This window comes from Leptonotus elevatus, chromosome 7, assembly GCF_054856555.1.
Source record: "Leptonotus elevatus isolate MCC_2025b chromosome 7, RoL_Lele_1.0, whole genome shotgun sequence".
Classification (NCBI taxonomy): domain Eukaryota; kingdom Metazoa; phylum Chordata; class Actinopteri; order Syngnathiformes; family Syngnathidae; genus Leptonotus; species Leptonotus elevatus.
Window position 1 is genome coordinate 24,191,023 of NC_141245.1, and position 27,964 is coordinate 24,218,986.

Consider the following 27,964-nt stretch of genomic DNA (forward strand, 5'->3'; position numbering starts at 1 on the left):
ATGCGTGCAAGTAGATGCAAGTGGACGTCACTCGGCGCGCGCAGCCAATCAGATGCGAGCCGCCGAATCCTCATTGATTTGCTGGTGGGCGTGGCTAACCAATTGTTGATTGTGGCTCATAAACACACGGCATCCCATAATTCCGCCTCGAAGACCGTGCATAAACGAATCCCTAAACAGAGCTTTAATTGTTATGGTTTATAAAAATCGAATATAACTCCCTCGCTATTCGCGGGATAAAGGGGCCTGTCTGCGAATAGCAAAAAAAACCGCCATTATTATTGCATTTTTAAAAAAGGGGAAAAAAAAGTCCCCCCAAATGATTCTAAAAAAGGGATAAACTTCTTATTAGCCCCCCCAGAAAAAAAAAACATACGAGGGTTTTCTTTTCTTTTCTGTGTCCCTTTGTCCTCCATGATGACAAAATTAGCTTTTATGGAGAAAAAAAATGTGCAATACATTTACTTAGGAGTTCCAATATTTGTGTTTATATCAACAGTATCATTTTGAAATGATTAGCAGCTCAAACGTGACCACATTTTTCCTCTCTAAACGTCACTTCATTTTACGTTGTCACTAATAATCCAATAAGAGACATTTAAAATCAGAGTCGTGTGCATCAATGTGGTCAGGTGACACAACATGCCTGAAAATAGCGACTAAAGGTCATGAACTAGGATTGATTCTATTTATTCATGCACTATAATAATACGCCATATCATTTTAACTCAGTTATTCAATTTAAGAATTCATCTTACATTTATTTATTCATTAATTTAGTCAATGCATGTTAAGTGACTATTATTATTGTTATATATATTTAAAAAAAAAATTAAGAAATAATTCACTCTGTGTGCAGCGAATCTTTGAGTTTCACTTTTTAAAACAATAAAATTCCATAATATTGAGATCCACAAAACAGTAACAGTCCGAGTCAAAATGATTGTAATATAAACATTCATTGTTTTGAGCATGACTGTATATATTGAAATTCTTATATTTTTTTCTCAAGTTGTTGATGTTGAATTTGATGTTAAAATTTTCCTTTTTGTTTTTCTAATTACTCTCATTAAATGATCGCGGAACTTGGACCACGACTTGCTCAATTTGGTTATTTTACTTATATCACACCAACTAGCAATAATATCAAGCCCCATTCAAACTCATTGGATTAAAAAAAAGAAAAAGAAAGAAAATTTGTGGATTAAAAACAATGTGTTTTTTTCTTTTTTTTTTAATATAGTCACATAATGATGCTGGTCAATCATGGCAGTTCTGCCACCGGAGGGCGCCCCAACAACATAACAACTTTTAACTTTCAGCATCAAAAGGTGAAGAAGAATGCAGGTGACTAAACACAACACACTTTTGGCTCCTTTTAAACGGAAACTTTGTCAATAAAGCTTTTTTTTGTACTTCAACACTTAAACTAGATTTATTTTTCCTTCAAATATACAAAAAGATAGCAAACGATGGCAAGCATGTACAATATTTACAGCCAGGATGGGCAACGTGAGGTTTATCACCAGCCCCCTCTGGGTTGGTGGGGGGGCGGGCCTCCGAAGCCCGGCCTCCCTCTGAAAGGCGGCCCCGCCCGCCTCGCCATCCCGCCCTCCTGCTGCATAAAGGGGGGCCGGTGGAGCATGGGGCCGCGAGGGGGGTAGGGCAGGGCCATCCGGAACCTTTCCGGGGAGAACATGGGTCCCGCGGGCATCATGGGGGGCGAGTGGAAGGGCGGCAGGTTCGGAGGAGGATGATGAGGCGGACGCATCGGGGGGAGTCCCGGCGGAGGGGCCAGCAAGCGGATGGCGGGGGAGCTGAGCTGGCGGTCCGAGGGTTTGTCTCCTGCGGGGGTGGGCGTCGACTCCGTTGGCGATTTGACGGCTGCGCGGAAAAGACATCGGATCAGAGATTTGGGAGGGATTTTTCTTTTCTTCAATTGATCACATTTGTCACAGTTGCATCGAAGGGTACGAGAACATGTTTAAATGTTGAAAGTAGGCATGCACCGATTAATGGCTTGACGGGTTACCGTGGTTTTAAAAAGTCAAGGATTCAAATAATCGAAAAAGCTGTCCGTCACTCGTAAGGAGCTCTTCTTTTATTTTTACGAGGGGACATCTAAGCAAGGCACAATATGATTGGCTGCCTGCAGAGTTGAGTAAACGAGCCACCAGTTTGAAGTCAATTGCCTCCAATTATTTCCCCCCCACTTTCTCGTGAGCAGAGAGGGGAGGGGTGAGCAAAGGAGGGGGGGGGGGCGTAGGGAGGTTAGACGAAAGAGACACTGTCAAACGATGTTTTTTGATTCATGTGCATTGTCTTTAAAAACAAACAAACACATGGTGCCAGCTTGTACTAGTTAGCATCAAGGACAACCTGAGTAGCCCACAATCTGTTCAAAAAGAGCTCAACGAAGACACTGAAGAATGTTAAGATTATTATTATTTTAACTTAACATGGTACACATTTCTTTATGTACCAAATATTCCCCGATCATGTCAGAGTTTTTGGGAAAAAAATTAATAAAATCTATATATTTTTTTTTTATTCAGTGCTGTCAATTATTGGTGGATCTTCGCTATTCGCGCGCCGGCCTCAAACCCACGACTGAAATGTGCACTAACGTGATAAAGCAAAATGTCAATTTTTCTACATTTGCTGGCATGAGCCATGTCAATAGTTCATTTTTGCACATGCCACGGGCCATTACACAACAGGTAGCGGGCCGCAAAAGGTCCCCGGGCCGCGGTTTGGACACCTTTGACCTTTGCGAATGTCCTACCTGCTGCGGTGGCTTCAGGCCTCGACTCGGGGGGCACGAGCATCGAGCCCCCCAGGGGAGGAAAGGCAACGGGAGACAGCATTCCCGGGGACAGGAAGGGCGGCGGGCTTCCGATGGGCGCCTCCTGCTGGACGGCAGGAATCTGCAAGACAGACGAGTGCAATTTAAAGCCTCGAGTCACGATTGCAGCAGAAACGTTGACGACGATACGGTGGAACTTCTTCAGGTGCCGCTCGGATCAACAGATATTATGAATGTCAAATTGAATACAAATACTGTTATACATTTTATTTATTATATTATTGTTTTTTTAAATTATACATTTATTATTTATGCACATTTTAAAACAATAGAATTAGCATCACAGTTGATGCACCACAACGTTACAGTTGTCTTAATATCGACATTCAAAATGTTCCAAAAGTTGTTTTCTTTGAAGTAACATTTGGCCTATCGTTCAAACATCAAAAGGTAAAAGATGCAAAAACGCAACAAGAATCATGAAAACAAAGCAGGGACGGTCGGCCATTTGTGTTTGGCAGGCGTGTCTCAAAACTCATTTAGTTATTCTTGACCAAGTCAACCGTCGTACGTGCAGGAAAAGGTTTGCTCCGCTTTACGAAACTCATTTCAAGTACAATAAAACACTTTGCTCTTGTGCAGGGCCGTAGAAAAGTGGGGGGCCAACGAGGCTCCGGGCATCCACGATGGCGGACATCCAGTGCAACATTTGCATTTCTGCATCAAGGAGGGGGGGGGGGGGTATATATGTCACTATAGCATAGCAGCAATATGCTGGCAATATAAAAATTGTCCACAACGCCTCCCGCCCACTCTTTTTTTTTTTATATATATATATTTTTTAAGGGCTCATCATAATCCTGAACGTCTCAGGCATCCACTTTGCTTTGGGTGCAATTTAAACACATTTGCCAGATTAAAAAGTCACTGAGAAAAAGTCTTATGACAAATCTTCTACTTTATTTTTCCCGAGGGAGGGGGGGGGTTACCAATTTTCCATATGTGCTTAAGAACTCAGCAGTTCTGTGTTGTTGTTTTTTGTGCCACCGCCATCTTGTGACATCTTTCGTGCCTTGCGAACAACTTGCCGTGAATTGAGGAACTTCATTGAAAGTTTCGGCCATCTTGTGGCAACTATCCAAACCCTTGTTGTTGTTCCATCGCGTGCAGGTTTTGTTTTAGCGAAGGTTCACACGAGCGCGAAGCTCGAAAATATTTGGAGGAACGTCGTGAGTTGTCGAAATGTAGTTCCACGGTAGTACTTTGCGAAGGCCGTGACTGACGGGAGCGACAAGCGCCGAGAACTAAAAGCTTGTTGAATATTAGCTGACTTCGTTGATGTCGAACTTCTGTTGTCTGACTCAAATTCGTTTTTGGCAGGACAAAAGCAACACATTTGCCGGTTGATGACAACATAAATTGTGCGTGGGAGGTGAGACTCACATAAAAAAAAAAGCTCACTTTTTTAACTCATTGACTCCCAGCCATTTTCACTGAAGCAACCCCCTTCGCTCCCGGCTGTTTTACTGTATTTTGTCTGATTTTGCAAGGCCCACAGAATATTGTGTTCTATGGCTATAAAAACATGGAACCTACCAAAAGAAAGATCCATTTCCGTTTTACAGCAATTGGCATTAGAATACAGCTTTCATCGTTGTTCACAAATCTATTTAAAACACTGTGAGAAAGAGCTTGTTTGCAACATGGCCCTGGTTGATCTCTTATACGCTGCTGCCACCTGTTGGCCGTTTTTGTAATAACTGCCATTGCTTCAAGCATTTTCTTTAGTTCAAAGGCTGCATCAAAGCCTTCTGTATGCTCTAGCATAAAACATTTTTTTTTTAAAGTATAAATATGTCTTTAAAATAGAACATATTTATACGTTTTTTGGGAGCAAATGAATTAAGTACCTTCGCCGTGCATTAGGACGGAAGGAATTTCACCCGGCATCGCGTTACATCACAGCTCTACGGTTGTGGGTTCCAATCCGGGCTCTGGACTTCCTCTGCTGAATTTGCCGTGCTCGTGTGGGTTTTCCAGTTTGCACTCGCATTCCAAAAACTCCAAATTGTCTATAGGTGTGAATGTGAGAGTTAATGTTTCTTTTGTCTGTATGTGTCATGCGATTGGCTGGCGACCAGAGGTGGCAAATCCAGGTCCAGAAAGTCAGAACCCTGCCACAGTTTGGCCCCAGTTGCTAGCTAGCGAGCTACCTAGCTAGCTCCCCGGGTGCTTGGATACCCGCTAGCGAGCTAGCTAGCTAGCACAAGGAGCTAATGCCAAACTGTAGCAGGGTTTTGACTTTCTGGACCAGGATTTTTCCAATGACGATGGGACACGGTGTTAAATAGGGCTGGGTATCGATTGTAATTTCCTCAATCGATTGATTTTAAATTCACAAGAGTTCAGTTCGATTCGATTTTTTTGATTCACCGATATCGATCACTTACGGAACATCAAATCTTCTTAAATATCAAGGACATGATAAAAACAAAAAGGGATACTTGACTCATTGAGCAGTAAAAAGTTAATATTTTTTTATATAATTAATGTGATAACTTCATTATTTTTCATGTACAATTAATACCTTTAAAAACAAATTCTTCCACTTGCTGTCGACTGAAGATGACATCACCTGTGCTGAGGAAGCAGGTAACAACCAATCATGGCTCACCTGTGTTCTGGGTTTGGTCAATAAAATGAGCAATGATTGGTCGTATTAGTATCAGTATTTTTTGTACGTGAAAAATAATGAAATTATCGAAATGAAACCTGGACAAAATATGAACTTTTCACTGCTGAAAATGGCTCAATGAGTCAAATATCCCTTTAAATTCCCAATTAAATTGTGTGAAGGAAGTAACAGGTTGAATTCATTAGTGGTATAATCACTTCAATGTTAGACAAACATTGACATCAGCAAGGATGAGATGAAAATATTTTCATAATTCTAATTCAATAATTGTATATATATAAATGAAGAAGATTCTGAATTGTCTTAAAGTACAATAAATCTTGTTTTTTCATAAATGTACGAAAATATTTAATATATTTAATATTTAATAAAAATTCATGTGAACAGATATTCAAGAGAATAAAGGACGCATCATCATAATCATAATCATAATCATAATCAATGTATACGACTGATGCGTGTAGTAAGAATCGATGGGGACGGGTTACTAATAAGTCATGGCTTCGACCCGTCAGCCCTTCTTGCGGATGTCAATGTTGCAAATGATATCACGTGATCGATGTAACCTGTAATAATGTGTCCGAAAGGAAAAATGGAAGCAAATTAAACAAATGTCAAGAAAACAGTGAAATACAAAAAAAAAACAAAAAAACCTTGGCCTTTAAAATTCTATTCTTATACATTTATGGGGAAAAGAGATACTAAAATAACCGATTGACGGTTTTATGAATCGATATCAGGCTCGAAAAGGAAACTCGATTGGATATCGATTCTTCGATTTTTAAAACCCTGGCCCAGTGTTAAACATAAATAAAAACAATGCAATGATTTGCAAATCATCTTCAACCTATATTTAGTTGAATACAAGACGACAAATGTCATGTTCAAACTGATCAACTTTATTGTTTGTAGCAAATAATCATTAACTTATCATTTTATGGCCAAAAAGTTGCGATTCTTTCAAGAATTCTTCCTACGCTGCGGGGTCTTTGTTCGAGTATTTCACACTTCATAACGCGCCACAGGTCTGGACTGCGGGCAGGCCAGTCTCGTACCTGCAACTCTTTCACTACAAAGCCAGACTGTTGTGACAACACGACGAATGGGGTTTGCCGAAATAAGCAGGGTCGTCCATGAAAATGACGATGCTCGGACGGCGGCGTTGGTACGAACGCAGCCCCATACTGCTTTCACAGATGCCGGTTTTGAACTTTGCGTCCGCAACAGTCCGGATGGTTCTTTTCCTTTTTGGCTCAGACGATGCAACGTCCACAATTTCCAAAAACTATTTGAAATGTGGACTCGTCAGACCGCAAAATACTTTTCCACTTTGCATCAGTCCATCTTCGATGAGGCCGGCGGCGTTTTTGGGTTGTTGTTGATAAATGACTTTTGCGTTGCATAGTAGAGTTGCGCTTACATCTTTGGCGGCAAACTGTACTTACGGACGTTGGTTTCCTGAAGTGTTCCTGACACATTGATGTCGGGTTTTGATGCAGTGCCGTCCGAGGGATCGAAGGTCACGGCCATTAAATGTTGGTTTTCGGCTTTGATTTGTCCAGATTCTCAGAACCTTGTGATGGTATTAAGGACCGTCGATGATGGAATCCCTAAATTCCTTGCAATTGTACGTTGAGGAACATTGCCCTTAACTCATTTGTCCCAAAAACGTATAAATACGTTCTATTTTAAATGTTACGATGCTCCCAAAGATGTATTTATACGTTTTTTTATGCTGGAGCATACAGAAGGCTTTGATGCAGCTTCTGACCTGAAGAAGTCACTTAAAGCAATGGTGGTTATTACAAAAAAATGACCAGCAGGTGGCAGCAGAGTATAAGAGATCAACCAGGGCCATGTTGCAAAAAAGCTCTTTCCCCCAGTGTTGTAATACGAATTTGTGAATAATGATGAAACTTAGCTATATTCTAATGCTAATTGCTGCAAAATGGAAACAGATTGAAATCTCATGTTTTTATAGCAATAGAACAGAATATTCTGTTGGCGCTGCAAAATCAATCAAAATCCAGTAAAACAGCCGTGAGCGAAGGGGGTGGCTTCAGTGAAAATGGCTGGGAGTGAATGAGTTAAATTCTTTGACTATTTTCTCACGCAATTGTTGACAAAGAGGTGAAGCTCGCCCCATTTTTGCTTGCGAATGACCGCAATTCAGGGAAGCTCCTTTTATTCCCAATCACGTTGTTCCCAAAGAGTCTGTTCACCTGCGGGACGGGATGTTCCGAACAGGTGTTTGATGAGCATTCCTCAACTTTCCCAGTCTCTTTTTGGAACTTAATGCAGCCATAACAAGTCTAAGTAGATTATTTAATAGGTTTACCACTTTGAACATGAAATATCTTGTCTTTGTAGTGCATGAAATATAGATTGCACATGATTTGCAAATCGTTGTTTTGCGTTTTTGTGTTGAACACAATCATTGCATGGAATTGGCTTTGTAAGTCCCAGCTCAGTGTGTAAAGACAGCTTTAGCTTTATTGTTGCTGAAGCCATTTTTTTTTTTGTGAGCAACCATGACAGTGACAAGCTGTTGTGTTGCATGAACTTCCATTTCCAGCTCTATGGTTATCACGCCAAACACCCGTCAAAACCAGAAGCTGCATTTTCGCTGAGGCCTTTTTGGGAGATGTCACTTATACGAGACCCAAAAAATAAAACGCAAGGCCTGTAACACGACGCAATTAATCACTCGCATGATACATTTACAATAGATGAAAAATGAGGAATAAAGACACGTTTTTCTTCATGTCCTCTAATGTTGTTACTACAATAACACTAATAAAGTTTTAGTTGGGCTGGTCAATTAATCAAAATTCAATTACAATTTAAATTATTACACTCAGCAATTACAAAATCAGCATAATCGTAAAAAATATATATAAATACACACAACACTAATTTTGAGTTGATTAATTTGGACCTTTTTAAAATTTTAAATAACTATTACATTTGGTTTAATCCAAAAGTAACTTAGTAATAATTTTATTTGTCTTAAAAAAAATTTTTAAACGTTTTTTAATTTTCTTGTTTGTACCCAAAAAATAAACGATCAATCTTATCGTGATTTCAATTATTACCAAAATAATAGTGATGAATATTTTCTTCTTAATCGAGCAGTCCTAAGTTTAACAATACAATAAGAGCACCTTAATACAATTTTCACGTCTCTTGTATTGGATCTCATTAGATTGTGCCGGTGCCTCTAATTTGAATTGATTCGCGTTCACGTGCAAGCAACCTCAATGGTGAGATTCTTCTTTGCTGCAACTTTGTTGCCTTCCTTTTGGGCTCACGTCAGAAATTTTGTTTTATTAGTGAAATATGGAGCGAAGTGGGAAAACATTTTGTGCATATTTTGGTCATAAACATGAACTCAATTTCAATATTAATTTTCGCTGTGTAATCACGATTGGCCTCATTTCAATTGTATTTGTCTGCTGCTGATTTCATCTGATAAACGATTGGAATAGGCAATTATTTTAAGAGGATGACATTATGCTAAGTCATTTTTTAAAATTCATCTCATGATACAAAGGGTTAAATTTTTTGTTTTCTGGAAAAATGACAATGATTATTTTAAGAAGGCGTCGATAAGTCAGTTTGTTACCATGAGTCAATTTCCTACTTATGTTGCCCAGATGTTAAATGGATCATTTACACTCTTGCTTTCATACATTTCATTACGGTTCACAAGAACATTATATTTTAAATACTAACTTTCAAAGTCAAATCTCTGTTAAAAGGATATACATGTACAAAGTACTTCTTTTCTGCAATACACAATACAATTATCTACAACATATGTGCACAATTTAATGAAATCCAATAGAAGAGCTGTATTTAAAAAAGATAGTATTGCTTAGTTGCCACACTCTGGTGGGTTATTCATATCAAAGTATTACTATATTAGAAAAAACTTATTATATATGATCTGTGACTTAATTTTTTAACTGACCAATCTGCAGAAAAACAAGCTCTGATACTTTACAGGTTAAAATGTGGTAGAAAGCCAAGGTGGCAAATCCCGGTCCAGAAAGTTAAAACTCTGCCACAGTTTGGCTTTAGCACCTAGTGCTAGCTCCCTAGCTAGCTAGCTCCCTAGCAGCTAAACAAGCACCATTGGGTGGTAGCTATGGAGGACCAAAACGGTCAAAATTCAAATGAAATAAAATGATTCAATAAATAAATAAATGACTAAAAGCGAAAAGATAGTCGTCCATTGCTGGAACTCTGCAATGAAAGACTTTCTTGTTTGCCGGGCTGCTCATTCGCCCAATAAAAGGCAGTTTGCAATGGAGTCCAACCCAAGGCAAGCTTAGAACCGCCCCCTCATTTGAATAACAAATGTGACAGCAGAGCGTTTTTAATTTATTGATTGGTATTTTATTCTATTTATATATCAATTTTTTATTTATTTCGGCCTTTATTTTATATTTAGTTTTTGAATCTTTATTTAATTTATGCATTATTTTTCAATTTAATTTATGAATTATATTTTCTGTATCAGTTTGTATTTTTACTTTTAGTAATTTATTTAGTCACTTGTTTTGAATTTTGGCAGTTTTAGTCCTCCATACTAGCTAGCTAGCTCGCAAGCTAACTAGCACTTGAGGCTAAAGCCAAACTGTGGCAGGATTTTTTACATTCTGGACCTGGATCTGACACCTCTGATAGAGAAAATATATATACAGCATACAAATTGAATCCTGTGAAATCATGTTTTGGTGGGTGTTAGATCACTAATATTGTATCCCCCCCCCCCCCCCCCCCCCAACAGACCAACCACGTCTGTAAAGCTCAGCGGTGACATCACTTAACAACCAAGAGGTTTCATCTGTGGAGGCAGAGCAGAGATCCTCTCTCATTGCAAGGATGACTTCTCCTGCACGGGGTGGCCTGACACACAAATGCCCTCTGATCATACACGCTCACACAGCGGAATCGGAAGGTCACTGAAGTTCAATGAATAAAACATGCACATGTCATCCGCGTGCCTCAACCCTCTAACATCTCAGCAACAAGAGTCAATTCAGCCTAATGAGCCAAAGATTGTAGATTCTATGGAGATGAATATGGTGGGAAGTTTTTTTTTTAATTTTGGGTGCGGGGATTATGTTTCATTTCCAATTGAAGTTTGTAATAAAATACACATAAAAAAAAGTCATCAATTAAGCCAGCAGTCGTTGAAAACTGCTCATAGAGAACTTAACAATTAAATCCTATAAAATGAGTTAAATAATTGTAAAAATTTAAGTATAATAAGCCAATGTAAAAGTCATTTTGGGGGGGTCATATTGTATTGAATATGCATGACATCTATTAATTTATGAGGTTGAGTCACAATACAAAATGTTATGCAACTACTGTGTGTGTGTGTGTGTTAAAATTCACCTCCACGGCAACATTTGTGCCAAAACCTGCAATCCAGATTTGATTTGTTTTCTTTAACCCTCCTCTTATGTTCGTTCCTGGAAAATTCACGGGTCAATTTGACCCACTGCATGTTTCAACATCCATCCATTCTCCAAACTGCTTTCAAAAACACACACATTGCAATGTCATTAAAAGGGGAAGGCAACCCAAAAATGTTCTTTACAATAGTATGTTTGATGAAGCCCCACTCGTCTAAACGCGGTATTCTGATTAATGTCACATTTGTGGAAAATCTAGCAAAAGCCACCTCAGGGGGGGGGGGGCGGTCATTTTGCCACTTGCTGTGGACTGGAAATCACAATTGCTCAGAGCTCAGCTAACAACCAATCATGACTCATCTCGCGAACATCACATGACCAAACTCAGTAACCAGGTGAGCATGTTTGCTCATTATCTCAACTCTGAGCAACTGTTTTGTCATTTTCAGTCACCTTAAGTGGAAAAATGGCCACCCCCTGAAATGGTTTAGGATTATTTTTTTTTTTTTTTACCTCTCTACTCTGCCAGTATTTACAGCATTTCTTTAAACCTTTGTTTTTGTGAATATAAAGACCTATGTAGCACCTTGTAGCTGGTCAACATACACATTATATATATATATAAATAATGTTTCATGTTTTAAATGTGTATTTTTCCTCCCCAGTGATGACACTACACTAGTGCCAAGTGGGACTATACCTGTCAGAAATTCAGCATTTTGTTTCATATTCTAAAATATATTTAGAAATTATTTTCTTCGCCTCGTGTATCAGTCAAGCACCACCTTAGCTCTGGGAGAGAGAAAAAAAAAAATCTTGGAGCCATCCCAAGCTGTTACTGAAAATCACTAGAATGGGCCAATTATGACGGATGGCATAAAAGAAGGGTTAGATGATGTGGGCTGTCACACACAAAAGAACGTAGCTGCAAATGGATACTGTACACTTTGTTATCAACGGTTGTTATTGCTTTCGCAAAAGAGATGTGAAGTGAATCAGCTTTCATGCCACGTCGGCTCTTACCAGGCTTGTCTCATCCCATCAGCGGCAGCTCCTTGTTAATCCCACCAGCCGGGCAGGGCAGGGCAGGGCATCCCCTTCTTTGATCGAAAACCCAACATAGCTTCAACGGTATTCCTTTGTACTTTTGTTCACTCAAACAGGCAGCTGCACAACAAATTCACCTCCAGTTTTAAGATTAAAATTAAGTAAAAACCAGCACGGTTTTTTTCCATTTAGTTTGCGGAGCCGTCAAGTCGTTATATTATTTTAAAACATCTTTTAGTTTTGAGTGACTGCTACATCACAGCTTTGTATTTAATGCTAATAAGGCAACTGTGACTTCATTTTTGGCAGAAATGTTACTATTTCAGGACTGTAGTCATTTTATATCTTTAAAGCAGTGATTCTCAACTGGTGTCCCAGACAGCTAGTAAAATAAATAGGTTTTTTTGTATTCAGATTTTTTCAGAAGAGTACCAAGTTTCCATCATCACACAATGAACTTACAATATTAATTATATTAATTAATAATTATAGTAAGCGTCAGCAAATGTTGCTCACTTGTTTAGTTAGTATGCCAAGGGCTTCTAAAAATAAAAAATAAATAAAAGGATGGTGGACTGCAAAAAAGGTTGACCATAGTTTGGACACCTGCCATCTAAGTCTAGATTTCAAATGCTTTTATTATTTATTTTTATTCTCCAGGCTTAAGGGAAAACAAGCTAAGTACTGGAAAGTAGGACATTCAAATGAAAGTTTATGAACCGAGGAGTGGCAAAGGCTGTCTTGGAGTTGTTCTTTATTCGACGAATGGATCCTCATCGTAGGGCTCTTAAAATTCCAGAAGAGCCAACAATCATTGCAACCCGAAATTAGGGGTAAAAAACGTCCCTGACAGAAGTTTTGCCAACCAATGCGATATTTGCTACCACAAAAACATGTCAGGGACCCATGCACGAAATTTAACAGGAAGTCAGCCATTTTAGTTGGAAGTAGCCAATTTGGGCGTGTGTCAGGGATCACACTTCAGCGATCTCCAACTAAGAAATTCGCCCAGACGAGCCGCAATCAGTGTTCGGTATTCTAGATAGAAGAGTGGTTGCTAAGCTTTTCCTCCATGAAAAGAGGATATAGCAGCTTAAAAAATTAAGATGCGACAGTTTGCATGAGCCAGTTGTGATTCCGCAAAGAACTAAACATACATTTACATGATATATGATCCCAATTGTTCCAAGCAGCCAGTGTTGGAAGTGATTTGGAGAGTAGAGTCCTTTTAATGACATCGTTTGTTGTAAAATCAAGACGAGCTCATGACAGGCAGACATCGCGCGTCCATCTTGAATTTTGTTGAAAAGGGCCATTGGAAGAGAAAACATCTTTTCCAGAATTTATGGTTAATCGACACAATAGGAGCATCATTTTTTTGTTTTATAGGGAAATGTGGATGATTTTCAGTCAATAGGTTTTGAAAACCAGACACTGATTGGACCAAGGATTGGTGTCACGCGATCCTTGAGGGTCCAATCAGAACAAGCGGAAACTCCGCTTGGTGCTTACTTGACGAGCAGAGCCAGCGTTTTGTTGAAGTCAGTCTAAAATGGCGTGAAAAGCTCAAGAAAGGCCTGCATTGATCATTACGCTTTTCATCAACACGTTGCCGAGTTCGGGTAAAACCGACACCAGTGAGAACACCAATGTCAATTTAGAGCTCGGCAAAATGAGTTGATGACTTGTGCATTTCATATTTTGGTATGGATCCATCCCAGCAAACCCCAAAGCTGGCTTGTACTTACAGGGGAGCACAAATGTTGGGCCTTCCTTGTCCAGCAGCCTCCTCTGTGCTTCGGACCGCTAGCGGCACATCACGTTGGTTGACGTGCCAGTTCATGCAACAGGGACACAATTGTGACGTTCAACCCGTGCCTCGCGCCTCATCAGGTTTCCTTTTTGAAAGGTTTGTTATTGATGAAATGGACTACAAGTATTAGCTTTTCTCTCTCCTCTTGGGTCTTCCTGAGAAGTGTACAGGTACCGTTGAGCAAGGCACCTCAACTCAGTTCCTTTGCTTGCATGTCTACGATTTTGTTTCGTGTACATTTTTACGTGTTTTACAATGGCGGAAAATGTTTCGCTATTTCTCCTGGAAATACAATTTTGCATTTTAGTCTTTTTCTTGGAGCAGCCAACTGGTTACTGCTTAACATGTCTTCCTAACAGTTCTAGGTTTCAAATCTCAGCTCCGGCATCCCCGTGTGGAGATTTCCATCCTCTCTCCGGGTACTCCAGCTTCCTTTCCCGTTCTAAAAACCTGTATGGTAGCTTCAACAAGACTAAATTTTGCGTAGTTGTGAAGGTGAGTATTTGCCTATATTGTTCTTGGCAAACAGTCAAGGGTATTTTGCCATCCTCTGCTCACCCCAAAGTCAGACTTAAGCTCACCTGCAGCCACAGTGAGGATAAGTGCTCGCCGCTATGTAATGTTTGTTTGACTTATATGAACTGGTATCTAAAGCAAATGTCTGCTGTCTGAAAAAGTTTTGCACTAATTCAAATTGTTGCACTATTCCATTCCTGAGTGCCACTTGAACGTCCCCATGTTTTGTAGGTCTGGGCTTTTGTGTGTGCATTACCTGATTGAATCCAAAACAACGAATTTCCGCTTAACTTTGTGGAGAGGCGCAGCATGGACCAAGAAGGAAGCCATGAAATTGCATCGCAAATCCACAGAGCAGATGCATGATTTCTCAAATTCCACCAAATGTGTTTTCTACCTCTCCAAAGGCTTCAACCATAATTTTTGTTTTGTTCATGATTTACTGGATTGTGATTCAATTTTCTATCACTCTAAGGCAAATATTTGTGGACAAAATATGAGTACAGTATTCAATTGTTAATAGATGATTACGCTGCATAAAATGAGTGGGGAAATCCAGCCAGTGGCAGTAGATGCAAATTTAGATACGGTGGCAGTTCAGTTGACAACCTGCGGTACACAACTCAAGAAGCCAATTTCATAATAATGGTACCATGATTTAAAGTGAGCCGATCAACAACATTTTTCTAATTACTTTTCTAATTATTGATCGGACGATTTTTTTACGACTTGCGAGCACAAATACGAGTTCAGAACGGTAAATAGTGGTATAAAATGTACAAGGAGTCCTCAAGTCCATTCCTACGCTGGCGATGTAACCCGAATTTCGACTCGAGTCGGATTTCCCGTTAAAGTTGATATTTACATCAAAATACTGTGTACAGTCATTTAAAAATATATATTTGAGCAACCCGGAGCCAATATCTCGTGTTTCCGCATGGACATTCATTGCTGATGGACGGCAGAGCGGAGCTAATTCAAACTTAAAACATGGAAACGTGACGTGCCTGATGTCGAGCAGACTGATTGACGTGCGTTGCTGGAGGTAACAACAACACAACTTTAAATAACTTTAAAATGGCGTGATCACGGTGTGAAATTAACGAAAAAGAAGGTGATAAGGACAAGGCACGCAAGTCGCGTACGACGTAACTCGAGGACTCCCTGTATAAGTATTATTTGCAAGGTGTGGTTGAACTGCACGGTTAACGGTTAGCATGGAAACCAAAGCGGGCTGGTAAAAACCTCCAATGTACTACAATTATACTTTGTAGTAAAAATAGAATGATAGCCTAAAAGCTATTGGCACAAAACGTAGTCAGGGTTTTTCCTGTGTACAAAATCACATCTACCTTATTTGCTCACCACCTCTAGCCTACGTGACTTGATAATGAATGAATGCTTTAACATGATTAAGTCATATTCTTATTGGAGCTATTATTCTTATGATTGAAACATGGAATTATTGTAAGTTGCCTGTAAAAAATGAAAGCGAGTCAGTTGCATTTACAGAACACATGCACGTCATGGCGTATGGTCAGGATTAGGGATGTTCGATACCACTTTTTCGATACGTACTCACTGCTACCGATACCAAATACGGATACCACAAGTAATCAAAATAAATTCATAAATTACACATGATTTTAAAGAAAGACATATATATCCCAATATATTATTTTTCCTTAAAATTTCATGAAGTTAATGGCAACATTGTATTTATCTCATTTCAAATTTCTAATAAAGCCTTTTTCTCACCATACAGTGCACTCAATAAATTTACATACCCTAAACTTTCAAGCACAACTGTAACACACAAAGAATAAACACATACGTCTTCATAACATTATGACTGTGGCAAATAAGCTTGCTTTTTGCTCCGATTACAGGCATGGGTGCAATAATGTTCATCAATAACATACAACAATTAGAATATCATTTAACTTAATTGCTAGTTAAATGGTCATGGGAGTGCACCAACTACACTAATGCAGTAGTTCTCAAACCACTGAACCAGGGATCGCAAATCGGCGCTTTGAAGTCCACGTGATAATTTACAACAAATTGTTATATTGTATCACTTTTGAAAAAGTGAGCATACCTACATATCGTCGCTGTCGGTTGGAATCATCACATGTTCAAAATCACAATTTGTCCAGAAAAAAAAAAGAAGCCATCTTGCTTAAGCTCGCTGAACACCGCATTGTTCAAGGTGGTATTCTAATTTACATTGCATCCTATTCCGTTGCCGACAAACATCATCTCGACCCCAAAATCATGTTCAATGGCTTATCTAAAATGAATAAAAATAAAATTATTCAACTGTCATTAGATAATTTGGTACAGCATGTCACCTGTGTCTACATCAAAGTCTGCGCCCAGACAAAAAGCCTTTCATACTTCACAAAAGCAAACAGCAGTTTACATCATCTTCCCCAAACTTGACATATGACTGATCGATGCACTAAATAAACTATGAGCTGACTAAGCAGTTTTAATAGACATAAATTCATTTACAGATTCCACACACACACATTTACCTTTGAGCTGACTAGTACTTTCTGCACTGAAACATTACAGTTAGAATACATGATCAACATTTTGGATTGGCGAGGTTCGAAAAAACGCTAACCAATCCAATCACAAGATGGAGTAATGTCTATTTAAATGTGCCCATTTACTGCATATACACATGCATTGTTGACAAAATATCAACAAAATTATTGTCAAGCACTTTAACATAACACCATCTCTTTACATTTTTAAAACCCGTCATCAAACATTTTTATTCTATAGCTTTTCTCAACATGAGACTCCGTATTTTTTGTGTTTTATGGCGTTAACTGTTCTTTTTTTTATGCAATTAATTTATTGTGTTAAGCACTTTATATGCTATTATTAAGGTGCAACTGCCCCTTTAAGAAAACCTCTGCTGATTTCAGTGACATTACTATGAGCTATGGTATCCTTCAATGGAGGGTGAAACCATCACAAACTAAATATTTACAACACTTACCAGTGTTTCCAGTAAGATTTTTTCCAACAGCTGCGGTCAACAGAGGGATGGGGGCTGGGTGCTGTTTGTATTTCAAAAAGGTCTGACCATAACCAAGTAATTGGTTCACAGAGCTCGGAATCCCGACGAACATTTACCCGGCGGTCGACAAGGGGGGGTGGGGGCATGTAGGTGCTGGTGGGATTTCAAAGAGGTCCCAATGCAAACGTTAAAGAGGGAATTGGTTCCCGAACCCAGGAATGCCGTTTTGGCTCAGCGCGAGTGAGGTATTTTGTTGTTGTTTTTTTTTACGCTGGCTCAAAGGAGTGGCGTCTCGATGAATGAAGAGAACAGAAACACTGCTGACGGTTTTGTCATTTTCATTGTGTGTAGTGAAATGTTACCAAGCTTACCATGTCTACTTCTCATTGCGAAATATCAAATGATAAAACCCTTTGAGAAATTCCATAGATTTGTTAAACAGTGCAGTCTGCAATCAAAATTCAATCGCTTATAATGTCACTGGCCACCTTGTCAACTTGCAGTCACTTTAAAAAACAAAACAAAACATCGGGAGGTTGACGAACGCGCTTTCTAACCTCATAACAGCTACTATGAATAAAAAAAGATCAGATTTCTTTTGGCGAAATTAGGATGCCTTAAAAGGCATCTCATTGTGACATTGACTCATTTGTGTGAAATTTGAAGAAATTCCAGAGAGGCTATTACTGCGATATTGTCTTCACCAAAAGGAGCGTCTGGATGAGAAAATGCGTCACCAAATCATTCAGTCTTGCAACCCAAATGCAAGGTTCCTTGTTTCCAGTTTTAAATGGCATTTGTGTGACCACGGGACCGGATGCGACAGTGCTGTATTTTCAGTACTGAAGACAGTTTATGGCACCAAGTTAAATGTTTTGCAAATTCGTGTGACTTCTGTGCAAAAGAATGAGTTTGATTCACATACGTTTCTCTACTTGTCAGAAACTACATTTTATTTGCCCCAACACGTCACGAGCTGATGAAGTGAGCCTTATTAAAAAACAAAACAACAGCAGGAAGAGAAAGGACAGAGTTGAAAAACTGCATTAGCGTTACCTGAATCTGAGCCTCGGCCGTCCTGTCTGCTGGCGCGTTGCAAAGCGCGCCGTTCACAGTCGCCTTCTGTATCTTGTTCAGGTCCAGAGCGCTTATCCACTCTGAATAATGTGAAATGCGAGACAACGTGAGGAACGCATAACTCTCTCAAATAGGCTAAAAAAACGAAAGAAGAGTTTTGTTTACCGTCGCTGAGCGTGTCCGGGTCCAGCATTCCGCCTTCTCGGAAGCTGTCCAGCTCCTCGGCTTTCACTTTGGCCCAGGGGATAAAGGTGACTCCTCGCTCCACGTCCCAGAACTTTTTGTGCGCTGCTTTTATGCCTTTGTTTAAGGCCCAGGCAATCTAGAGGAGAGCACAAAGAAATCCAAAATTGAATCAAAAGGTGATGGCTAATTAGCCGACAATTGTAAATCAAGGTTAGATGGCGTAGCTTGTACCTTCACAGGCTTCTGGTTGACTTTGTACGAGCCGCGACTGAGCTTGTTCAAGGCTGTGTAGGCATCAAGTCGGTGGACCATCGCGATGTAAGCGCAACCTCTCGGGGGAATCATCTGCAAACAAAATAGATTAATAAGAGTTCAAATATATATATATATATATATATATATATATATATATATTTTTTTTTTTAACCGAGTTCAAATATTTTTGAAGTTGGTGATGACCTGGACTTTCCGTGGAGCGCACTTACGTTGACAGACTCAATCTGGCCAAACTCCTCCAGGAGGGAGATGACGTCCGACTGCTGTGTTTTCTTGTCCAGCTGACCAACCCACAGTGTTGTGCTGCACACTAATAAACAAAACAAAATCAATGCTGCTCTACGGGAGCCTTTTTACCCAAACATAGAATCAGTCAACTTTCATTGGATGTCTTGCTGACAGAGTACGTACCACTGAGCGTCTGGCTCTTGATGCTCGGGAGACCTTTCTGCCGGCGCTGCCTGTCGCGCTCTCGCTCGTTTCTGTCCTTCGAACGGGAGCGCCAGCGGCTCTCTCTCGAGCGCGATCTGGAGTTCCGGTGCCTGTTCCTCCTCGAGTGTGACGACGAGCGTGACCGTCTTCTCCTTGGAGAGCTGCATGAGAGATTGAAGCGGTTTAGCGCAGAATAATCTCCATGCGTCCATTGCAGCGAATGATGAAAACATGGCCGAGTCTACACTAACTGGCATGTTATTTATGAAATTGCTTTCTCTTACATGGAACCGGATCTTGTTTGTTTGCCATAGGGTCCGTGTCTGCCTTCTCCGTGTGTAGATGGCTCCTCCCTTGAATCCATCTGTTAAGACAATGACAAAATGACACAGCAAGATGGTAGCCAGTGTCACCTCCATTTTGCATCCACTGGATATACCTTTGAATTGGAGCTCTGGGCGTCGTCGGGCAACATGTTACGGTGGGCATCACTTGCCACTCCACCATACTGGTTTTAAAAAAAATACACACACACAAGTGTATTAGCAGTATGTCCAGAAATTGCGAAAACGTTTTTTTTTTCCAGCCACCCTGAAATAAGCCTGTTTTGTGGGGGTGATCCTGTCTCATAAAAATTAAATGCTCAACCCACCTGGCCTCTACTGAAGGATAACATCAAGTACAGCTTTCATCGGCATGACAACTAGGTGGCCATGATCATGGTTTTAATATGTTTGTTTTTGTATATGTCATGAAACTGAATATGCAGTTTTTCGTTGTTGAATAGTTTACAGACTGGAATTGGTGAGAGCATTGTCATGAATTAGCACTCTTACACGAGTGGGAAGACCTTGCTCCCTTAAGTGAGTAGATGCAATGTTTTCAATGTATTTTTTAAGTATAAGTATTATATAGATTTAAGTAAACAGCAGCTGATATAGAAAATATACAGGTTTAAAGTTTTGCGATCTTGGGTTTAATCCCCCTTAACCCATCAAGGCCTAAAGCGCCTGGCAAAACATGCCTCTAAAGCCTAAGGGTGACTTGAGCCCCCCCCCCCGAAAACTTGAAATTCAACAATATTAAAAATAATTGATCTCAGCTCCTGAAGCAAATAGAAACATAATTCCAAAAGCCTTTCAGAGCTTACACCTGAGGCGTTCACACACACCTAAGTTTATTATTCCAAACCTTAAATATATATATTTTTTAAATCAACAAGCAAATGTCATATCTGCGGGTATATAACTCCATATATATCTACCTTCAACACTGAAGAGCAGTTGTAATCGAGTGGTAATTATTCGTCGTCCGTTCAGTTACAAAGCCGTCAACATTTTCAACATCCTCATTATCTACAAACATATTTCTTAACAATGTCACTGTGGACTCGTTACACCGATTCGAATTCTTCCCGCGCCGTTGTCAATCGCGTCATTTATTTCATAACTCCCGTGAATCCGCATCAACCATAAACAAATAAAATTACAGGACATCCTACGAAGCCCACATCACCCTCTCGTGCATATTTTGATGAATTTAATCGGCTAAGAGACCACGGAATTGGTCAAAACAAAACAAAATGACATATTCGCTCTCTCGGGTTTAAAGGGAGAAGCGCGCTCCCGGCCTTAATGGGTTAAAAGAGTCCATACCTCAAAGGCGCCTGTATTCTGTCCCATTGGAAGTGGATGGAAAGTCCCCATCTTGTGCATCTGCCCAGCGAGGTCTCTATCAGCACAAAAAACAACAGGAATATTTGGTGTGATTGGACATATTCACTTCAATGTTTCATGTTAACAAGTGTGATTATTAACATTTGCAATGTCTCTCTCCATGCATCAGTTGTTAATGTTTTACAATAGGATCCAAAAGGGTTACTCACAAAGAGCATGCTGTGTCATTTGCTGCAACCTCCTCAGGCTCGTCATCGTAATCGAACCTGTCTAGCAGTTTCTGAGGACATGTTATCATATTTTCAGCTACAAAACATTAAATAAAGCATATGAATGTTTTGACAGTATGCAACTACCTCGGCCAGGGTGTTTCTTTCTTCTCTGTGTGCATTATGCATTTCGGGTTGGGCCACTTTCACCTGGTGAGCATGCGGCCCATTTGTATTGTTGGCCACGTGGGTCTTTTCGGTCTGCTGCAAATTCTGAAGCATCCGCTGGAGCTACAGGAACACAAACTTGGGCTTCGTGAACAATTCTTGAGAGCAGTCTGAATCGCTGGTGGCACAGTTCACAGTTGACACTCACCTCCTGACCATGCGGGGACTGGAACAGCTGGGCCACTGCAGCTAAGGCATCGGAAGTGGGCATCTGTGATGGAGGTTCGACGGGGGCCGCTGTCGTGGGAGGAGGCTGTGGCTCTCTAGGAACTGTTCACATGTGGGGGTATACCAGCATAAACTTTCCATCGTGGATTTTTAGTAGGAGTGGGCATTTCTCTAATAACATTCCATGGACTACAATTTGATTCGATAGGGTATGGCTATAGCTTTTGTCAGTTTTATTAATACGTACTAGGGTTGGGCGGTAAAACGGATTGCGGCATCATCGGCGATTATATTTTTCAAGGTACTTTTGAATGAATTTTGACCCAACAAAAAGTTATTTATTAAATATTTAATTATAAGAAACAATATCAGATCTATTATAGATTACAGGACCTTAAGATAAAAGGCAAATGAAGCCATTAATTATATCACAGTTTTTTTCTACTACAATTACAGTTACAATTTACCACTTCAACATATCAAACTTTTCATGTTGCATGAAACATGGCATGTAAACACTGCACTTTTTAAACACTGCATTTATCAATAAATAAATTCCATATACATATTAAAAATTAAAACTTAGCGATCTCCAGTCAGTAAACTCACACATGCTAAAGTGTAGGCAAATTAAAATTATACTTGCTTATATGACGTAACATTTTCCGATTTGATAAAAAAAAAAACACTAGCATTCTGTAGAAATCGTTTTGGGTGGGTCGCAGGTTGCGCAATTTTCCATGGTCTGGACGGTCCCGTGAACGGAACACAGACTTTTGTTTTGGTAAGTTAAGCGCGTTCGGAGCTGTTGTGTTCTGGCGTGGTTACGGCCGACAGTTACTTGCAAATTGTCATTAAAGAGTTGTCGTTTGTTCGCCGATTGGCCTGGTTAGTTCACCAACGCTACATTACATGTACATTAAAAGAGGCTACGGCGGCGGCTCCTAAATGACGCCGAGTAATGACGAGCAATAATCATTTCGTCTGTCCTAATTTTCATTCATGAAATCGGACGGCAACATATGGCCACATACATTACAGACCTATTTAACCTCAAAATATAGGACAACTCAAATGTATCAGCCGGTGCCGCACATTTGCGTGGACACTTGGTTAACAAAACGCACGACAGTACGGCAGCCGAAAAGTCATAACTCACAGTGGTGAAGTGTTGTTTTAAAACCAAGATCAAACATAACATTTGCGACACAAAAAAACTCACCAAAATGACGTGCACTTAAGGCGCCAGGCTTTCGTTACAGCGGTGCCGTTTCTGCTCCCCCACCCTCTTTCTCTTCTTCCGCTATGTGTCAATGGGCATTTAAATCGCAGCTTTTCAAGTTTACGCGATTGTGTTTTGTCAAATCGCGATTTAATTGAAAATGCGATTAATCGTTCAGCTCTAATCATTTACATTGCTCAATTCCACTTGTTGGGAAAATCGCTTTGCGGACAGGTAGCCTACACTGCAGTCTAGTGGCAGAATATCGTCAACACAGGATGGAACAGGATCGGCAAACTTTGCAGACGTTAGACTCTTATTTTAAGTCAATCGGGCCTTTCAAGCTCCTGCAGGCTGCATCTGGCCGGTAGGCCTCGGGTTTGACACTCATGCACTATCGGTGGGGACTTCATGTTTAAAAACAACATTTAAGTTGTAGGTATTTCTCTTATTGTCAAATATTCACAAAAATGTTTGAACATTTTTTTTCTCTTTTTTTATTTTTATTTGGGAGAGTCACGATGAGCCACAAGCACTATTGATGTACCAAATAAACAATAATAACATAACATTTTACAATTCTCAACTGCTTTTTGAAATATTGCATGGGAAAGATATTTCCACTACTTCCTAAATTGCCCCCCCCCCCCCCAAAATAGCATCTCTTTGTGTCCTTTTCCATTTCCAATTATTATCCCTTCTTACCTTCACTAGAAGGTATGGGTGACGGGACACTATCAGCCATGTCCATCAGAGGCTGAATGATGTCCATGTCAAAGACGGCGTTCTTCTGCCACAGGTTCAACACGCGCAAAATTTTGGTCTGATACAAACAGAGAAGAAATAAGTTCAGTTTTCCACATTGTGTCATTACTGACCACGGCAAAAGCATGAAGACGGCATACCTTATCGTCCTCTGGGCAGTTATAAAGATTTTGGAAGGTGTCTGTGAAGTTCTTCAAGAAGCGAGGCCCGAAGACGTCCTTGTCCACACCAAACTGATGACGCGACTGGCGTACGATGGAGTCCACCACGTACAAGCCAGGCACTTTGAGCTCTGGTTTACACTGATGACAAGAAACCAAATTAACTCATTCACTCCCAGCCATTTTCACTGAAGCAGCCCCCTTCGCTCCTGTTTTACTGGATTTTGACCGATTTTGCAAAGCCCACAGAATATTGTGTTCTGTGGTTATAAAAACATGTAACCTACCAAAAGAAAGATTAGTCTCTTTTTCCTCAGGAAAAAAAACATATTTCTATCTGTTTCCATTTTGTATCAATTAGCATAAGAATATAGCTAAGTTTCATCATTATTCTCAAACCTGTTCAAAACACTGGGAGAAAGAGCTTTTTGCAAGATGGCCCTGGTTGATCACTTATACTCTGCTGCTACCTGCTGGCCATTTTTTGTAATAACTACCATTTCTTTAAGCGACCTCTTCAGGTCAGAGGCTGCAGCAAAGCCTTTTGTATGCTCTAGCATAAAAAACATGGAACCGTGGCAATATTTAAAAAAAGAACGTGTCTATACGTTTTTGGGAGCATATGAGTTAAGAGACAAAGCAGAAATTAATTGATTGCATCATCGATGCCATCTCGCACAAAATAGCTACATACCCTCTTGATGAACTTTTCAACAATCTGGACGACATGTTTGTAGAGCTAATAAAAAAACAAACAAAAAGACAATTGGTGACATCAGTCACTGCGGACAAATCCACAACAGCCTACCAAAGACACATAAGGTTTGATCAAATTAGACATTGATATCATGTTACAGCAATGGCTATACCTTGATGGCTTTGATGGCCGCCTTGGTAACGGACATCATCTTAGCCCGAGATATCGGAGGCTTCATGTCGATCATGGAGAACAACTGAGGGATTGCATTGCACACAGACAAAACCATCAGTTTGCGGAAATGCAATCTAATCCAGCTGAATCGGAGCAGCAAATGGCAAAATTGTCTCTGAAATGATGTTCAGTTTGCAACAAATACACTACATTGCACTTAGCAATTGAAACATTGCTATGTAACGACAACTATTTTGCTAGTTCCAGTTACACAAATAAGAAAACAAAACCAATCAATATAGAGAGCGAAAAGTAAATAAGGTTTAGCTAAAGTAGGGCACTACCAATATGTTGTTGTTTTTTTAAGTCAATACTGATTCTGATATTTGTCAGAATAAAAATTCTGATAACCAATTAATGGGCCAATCACCAATTCATTTAAAAAATTTAATTAAATTAATTAAATTATTTTTTTAGTCTCTTATCACTTACAACAAATTACAAAAAATTATAACTGAGCAAAATCTGCAAACATTAGATTATTATTTTTGTATTCATTATATTTGTCTTATGCTAAAAATGACAATTTATGTGTTAATGCGTGTTTAAAAAAAAAAAAGCGAAATAAAACTAATTGACAACAATGGGCCCATCTTAAAAGAGCTAATATTGGCCGATTAAAACAACCCTAATCAATATGTTCTAATACAGAAACCCCTGCTACTACTCGTACTACCGCTAAATTTATAATTAGGCATGCTCGATCTGATACTTGTATCGGGTATCAGCCCCGATATCAGAACATAAATTGGATCGGGCATCTCTGACAATGGTCCTGATCCACAAACGATCCTATTTGCACAGACAAATCCATTATAAAGAGGGTTTGTTAGTTGATACTAGGAGTGTGAATTGCTTAGTACCTGGCGATTCGATCAGTAGCGCGATTCATAGGTCACGATTACATACCGATTAATCTTGAGACGAATCTATACGTTGATTATTGCGATTTTTTTTTAAAACTCAAAATTAGAAAATACTCATCAGTAAGCTTGTACATGTACACTTTAAGATTTGTATGAAAATGTATTTATTTATCTGAAACTTGCGGCTTTTAACTGTGAGCCACTGCATTTAACAAACAATCTGTCACAATCTGCTTCATGTTTGAACAGCATTGAAATAAAATATTATGGCTTAATGTTCCATTAACATAACATTCTTCTATGCTTAACATGTGAACCCTAACGCTAAGTAAGACGTTTTGTTGAAAATTCCCATTACAAAATGTATGTTTAAACATCGATCTGGCCGCATATCGAATCAATTTGAGAATTGCGGACTGTAATATTGCGATATATTGCCAAATCTTTTTTTTTTAACACCCCTAGTTGATATTTGTTATATATTTTGTGTTAACAAGCTAAGTGAGTTGTTGGCTCATTTACAACTGTTTCACTGTTGCTCAGTTATTTAATAAACAATTCATAATATTGATCTCTCTCATTTTTTATAAAAAGGTACAAACTAGGGCTGGGCAATAAATCAAAAGAATTCTATTAATTCAGAATTTTTCTAAATCAACAACGTGAAATTTAGCTAAATTGGGAAATTGTGGTACGTATGGATGAAGACACTTTCCTTCTGGATTATTAAAATATGTTATTCTTAAATTGTGCTTAATGCAAATGTTATTGTGAGTTGTAATTTTGCACCAATGGCAGAATGCTGGATGGATGGTTTGCAATAGTTACTATTTAATTGTGGCATTTAAACAAGTTTTGAACAAGCAATGAATGTTCAAAGCTTATGTTTTTGATTTTGAATCAGTATAATTATTGTAGTCTAATCCATTTTGGCGGCCATGGCTCAGGGAGTAGACAGTCGTTCCGTAACCAGAAGGTTGGCTTGTTTGATCCCGGCTCTCCCCAAGCCATGTGTCGTCGTGTCCTTGGGCAAGGCACTTGACGCACGTTGCCTCTAGTGCTACTCACATTGGTGTATGGAAGGTGCGAATGTTTGGTGGTGGCAGCCACGCTTCCGTCAGCCTGCCCCAGGGCAACTTATTATTCTTATTATTATTATTATTATTATCATTTTTAAACAAATACTTGTTGGGTTTGTATTTTATATTTGGTACTGTAGAGCCATTGTGATCTCAGAGTTGCACATGTGAAAATGAAAATTATTTACAATATCGACCCATTTGTGTTGAGACTATTTCAGATTACTCATATGATTTGAAACGAGATTAGTAACAAGACAATACTAAATAATGGTACAATTGCATGGAATTTGCACGCCCTAGACTTTGAAAATGTTCTTTAACGCTTATAAGGCAACGAATAATGACAATTCCGAACATGTCTGACATTGCCACAATACAAACGGTTCCTTTACACGCCACGGTGAAAACAAACGACGTGTTGTATTACTTTTGCATGTGACTAGAATATAAACCAGGCAGGAGTCAAACAACATTTCATCACGCGGCCTGTGTGCGACCTCGATTAGCAGTTAGCTTAGCACAGAACCCGAAAGGCCTAGCTCGCTTCACGGGCTGGCACGCACCAGTCGCTAACGATTCCAAACAATCGACGACTGTAAGAAACACACAGCACATTGAAGAAGAATTTCATTGCTAAACCAAGTACATTTTCGATGTACGTTGTCCATCGATACTCATACACAGAATTAGCAATAGCTGCCCGTTAGCTACAGTCGCCCTTTGGACCAGCTAGGATCGTAACACGAGCAAACTTTACCTCCATGTTGAACGCGTTCACCGCTTCCATTCTTCTTTATTTGGCGTTCACAAACACGGTTAAAAATACGACTTTTTTTTTTTTATATATTATTGTTATTCGTCACCATGTATGTCAAATGAGATAATAACGTCACTACGCGAAAGAAAAACGAGAAACGGGTTCTTCAAGGATAACATCGTTTAGCTTAGCGCGTTTTAGCTTTAGCTTCATACCGCCCCGAAATACGTGCTGACAAGCGTCTGACGTCACACTCGCGTCTGACTTCTTCTCTGACGTCTTTGGTTGTTGGCAACAAGGCGAGGTTGGACTACTATTGCCATCGTGAGGTTGGCGTGTAAACTCCAGTGGAGTTTATTTAATAACTGTACAATATTTCGGAGTATTGTACTGTTAGTATTTATTCCACACCAACGTCACAATGTTCTCACACTAAAGTCAAAGCCAGTTTAAAAAAGAAATAAAGTCATATTTTCATAAATGTAGTAAAAAAAAAGAAAAGCAAAAGAAAGTATTTGTAATATTGTAGCTTTTTCTGGAAAAGATGCATTCTCTAAAATATAGAATTATATTCTGGAAAAATGC

At 39.5% G+C, this 27,964-nt stretch overlaps 1 protein-coding gene across 1 annotated transcript; it reads right to left on the minus strand.

The window, feature by feature from the left end:
• Positions 1–1,199: 1,199 nt before the first annotated feature.
• Positions 1,200–27,643, minus strand: LOC147171653 (SR-related and CTD-associated factor 4-like). Its single transcript, XM_086080898.1, has 18 exons — positions 27,380–27,643; positions 24,613–24,696; positions 24,438–24,482; positions 23,723–23,884; positions 23,523–23,640; positions 21,576–21,697; positions 21,347–21,490; positions 21,200–21,270; positions 20,970–21,045; positions 19,754–19,822; positions 19,599–19,678; positions 19,294–19,475; positions 19,092–19,192; positions 18,838–18,951; positions 18,586–18,742; positions 18,400–18,500; positions 2,786–2,927; positions 1,200–1,884 (listed from the first exon to the last, which is right to left on the minus strand). Exons 1-18 carry the CDS (start codon positions 27,407–27,409, stop codon positions 1,523–1,525), a joined length of 2,160 nt encoding a protein of 719 aa, XP_085937024.1. The 5' UTR covers positions 27,410–27,643; the 3' UTR covers positions 1,200–1,522.
• Positions 27,644–27,964: the final 321 nt, after the last annotated feature.

What these genes read in the sequence shown, in the direction of transcription:
- LOC147171653 (XM_086080898.1), bottom strand. Translation starts at nt 27,409, where the DNA reads ATGGAAGCGGTGAACGCGTTCAACATGGAG. An exon ending in CGGCCATCAAAGCCATCAAG is followed by an intron (nt 24,483 to 24,612) that starts GTATAGCCATTG and finishes TTTTTTTATTAG; the next exon opens with CTCTACAAACATGTCGTCCA. An exon ending in CCCAGAGCTCCAATTCAAAG is followed by an intron (nt 19,679 to 19,753) that starts GTATATCCAGTG and finishes TTGTCTTAACAG; the next exon opens with ATGGATTCAAGGGAGGAGCC.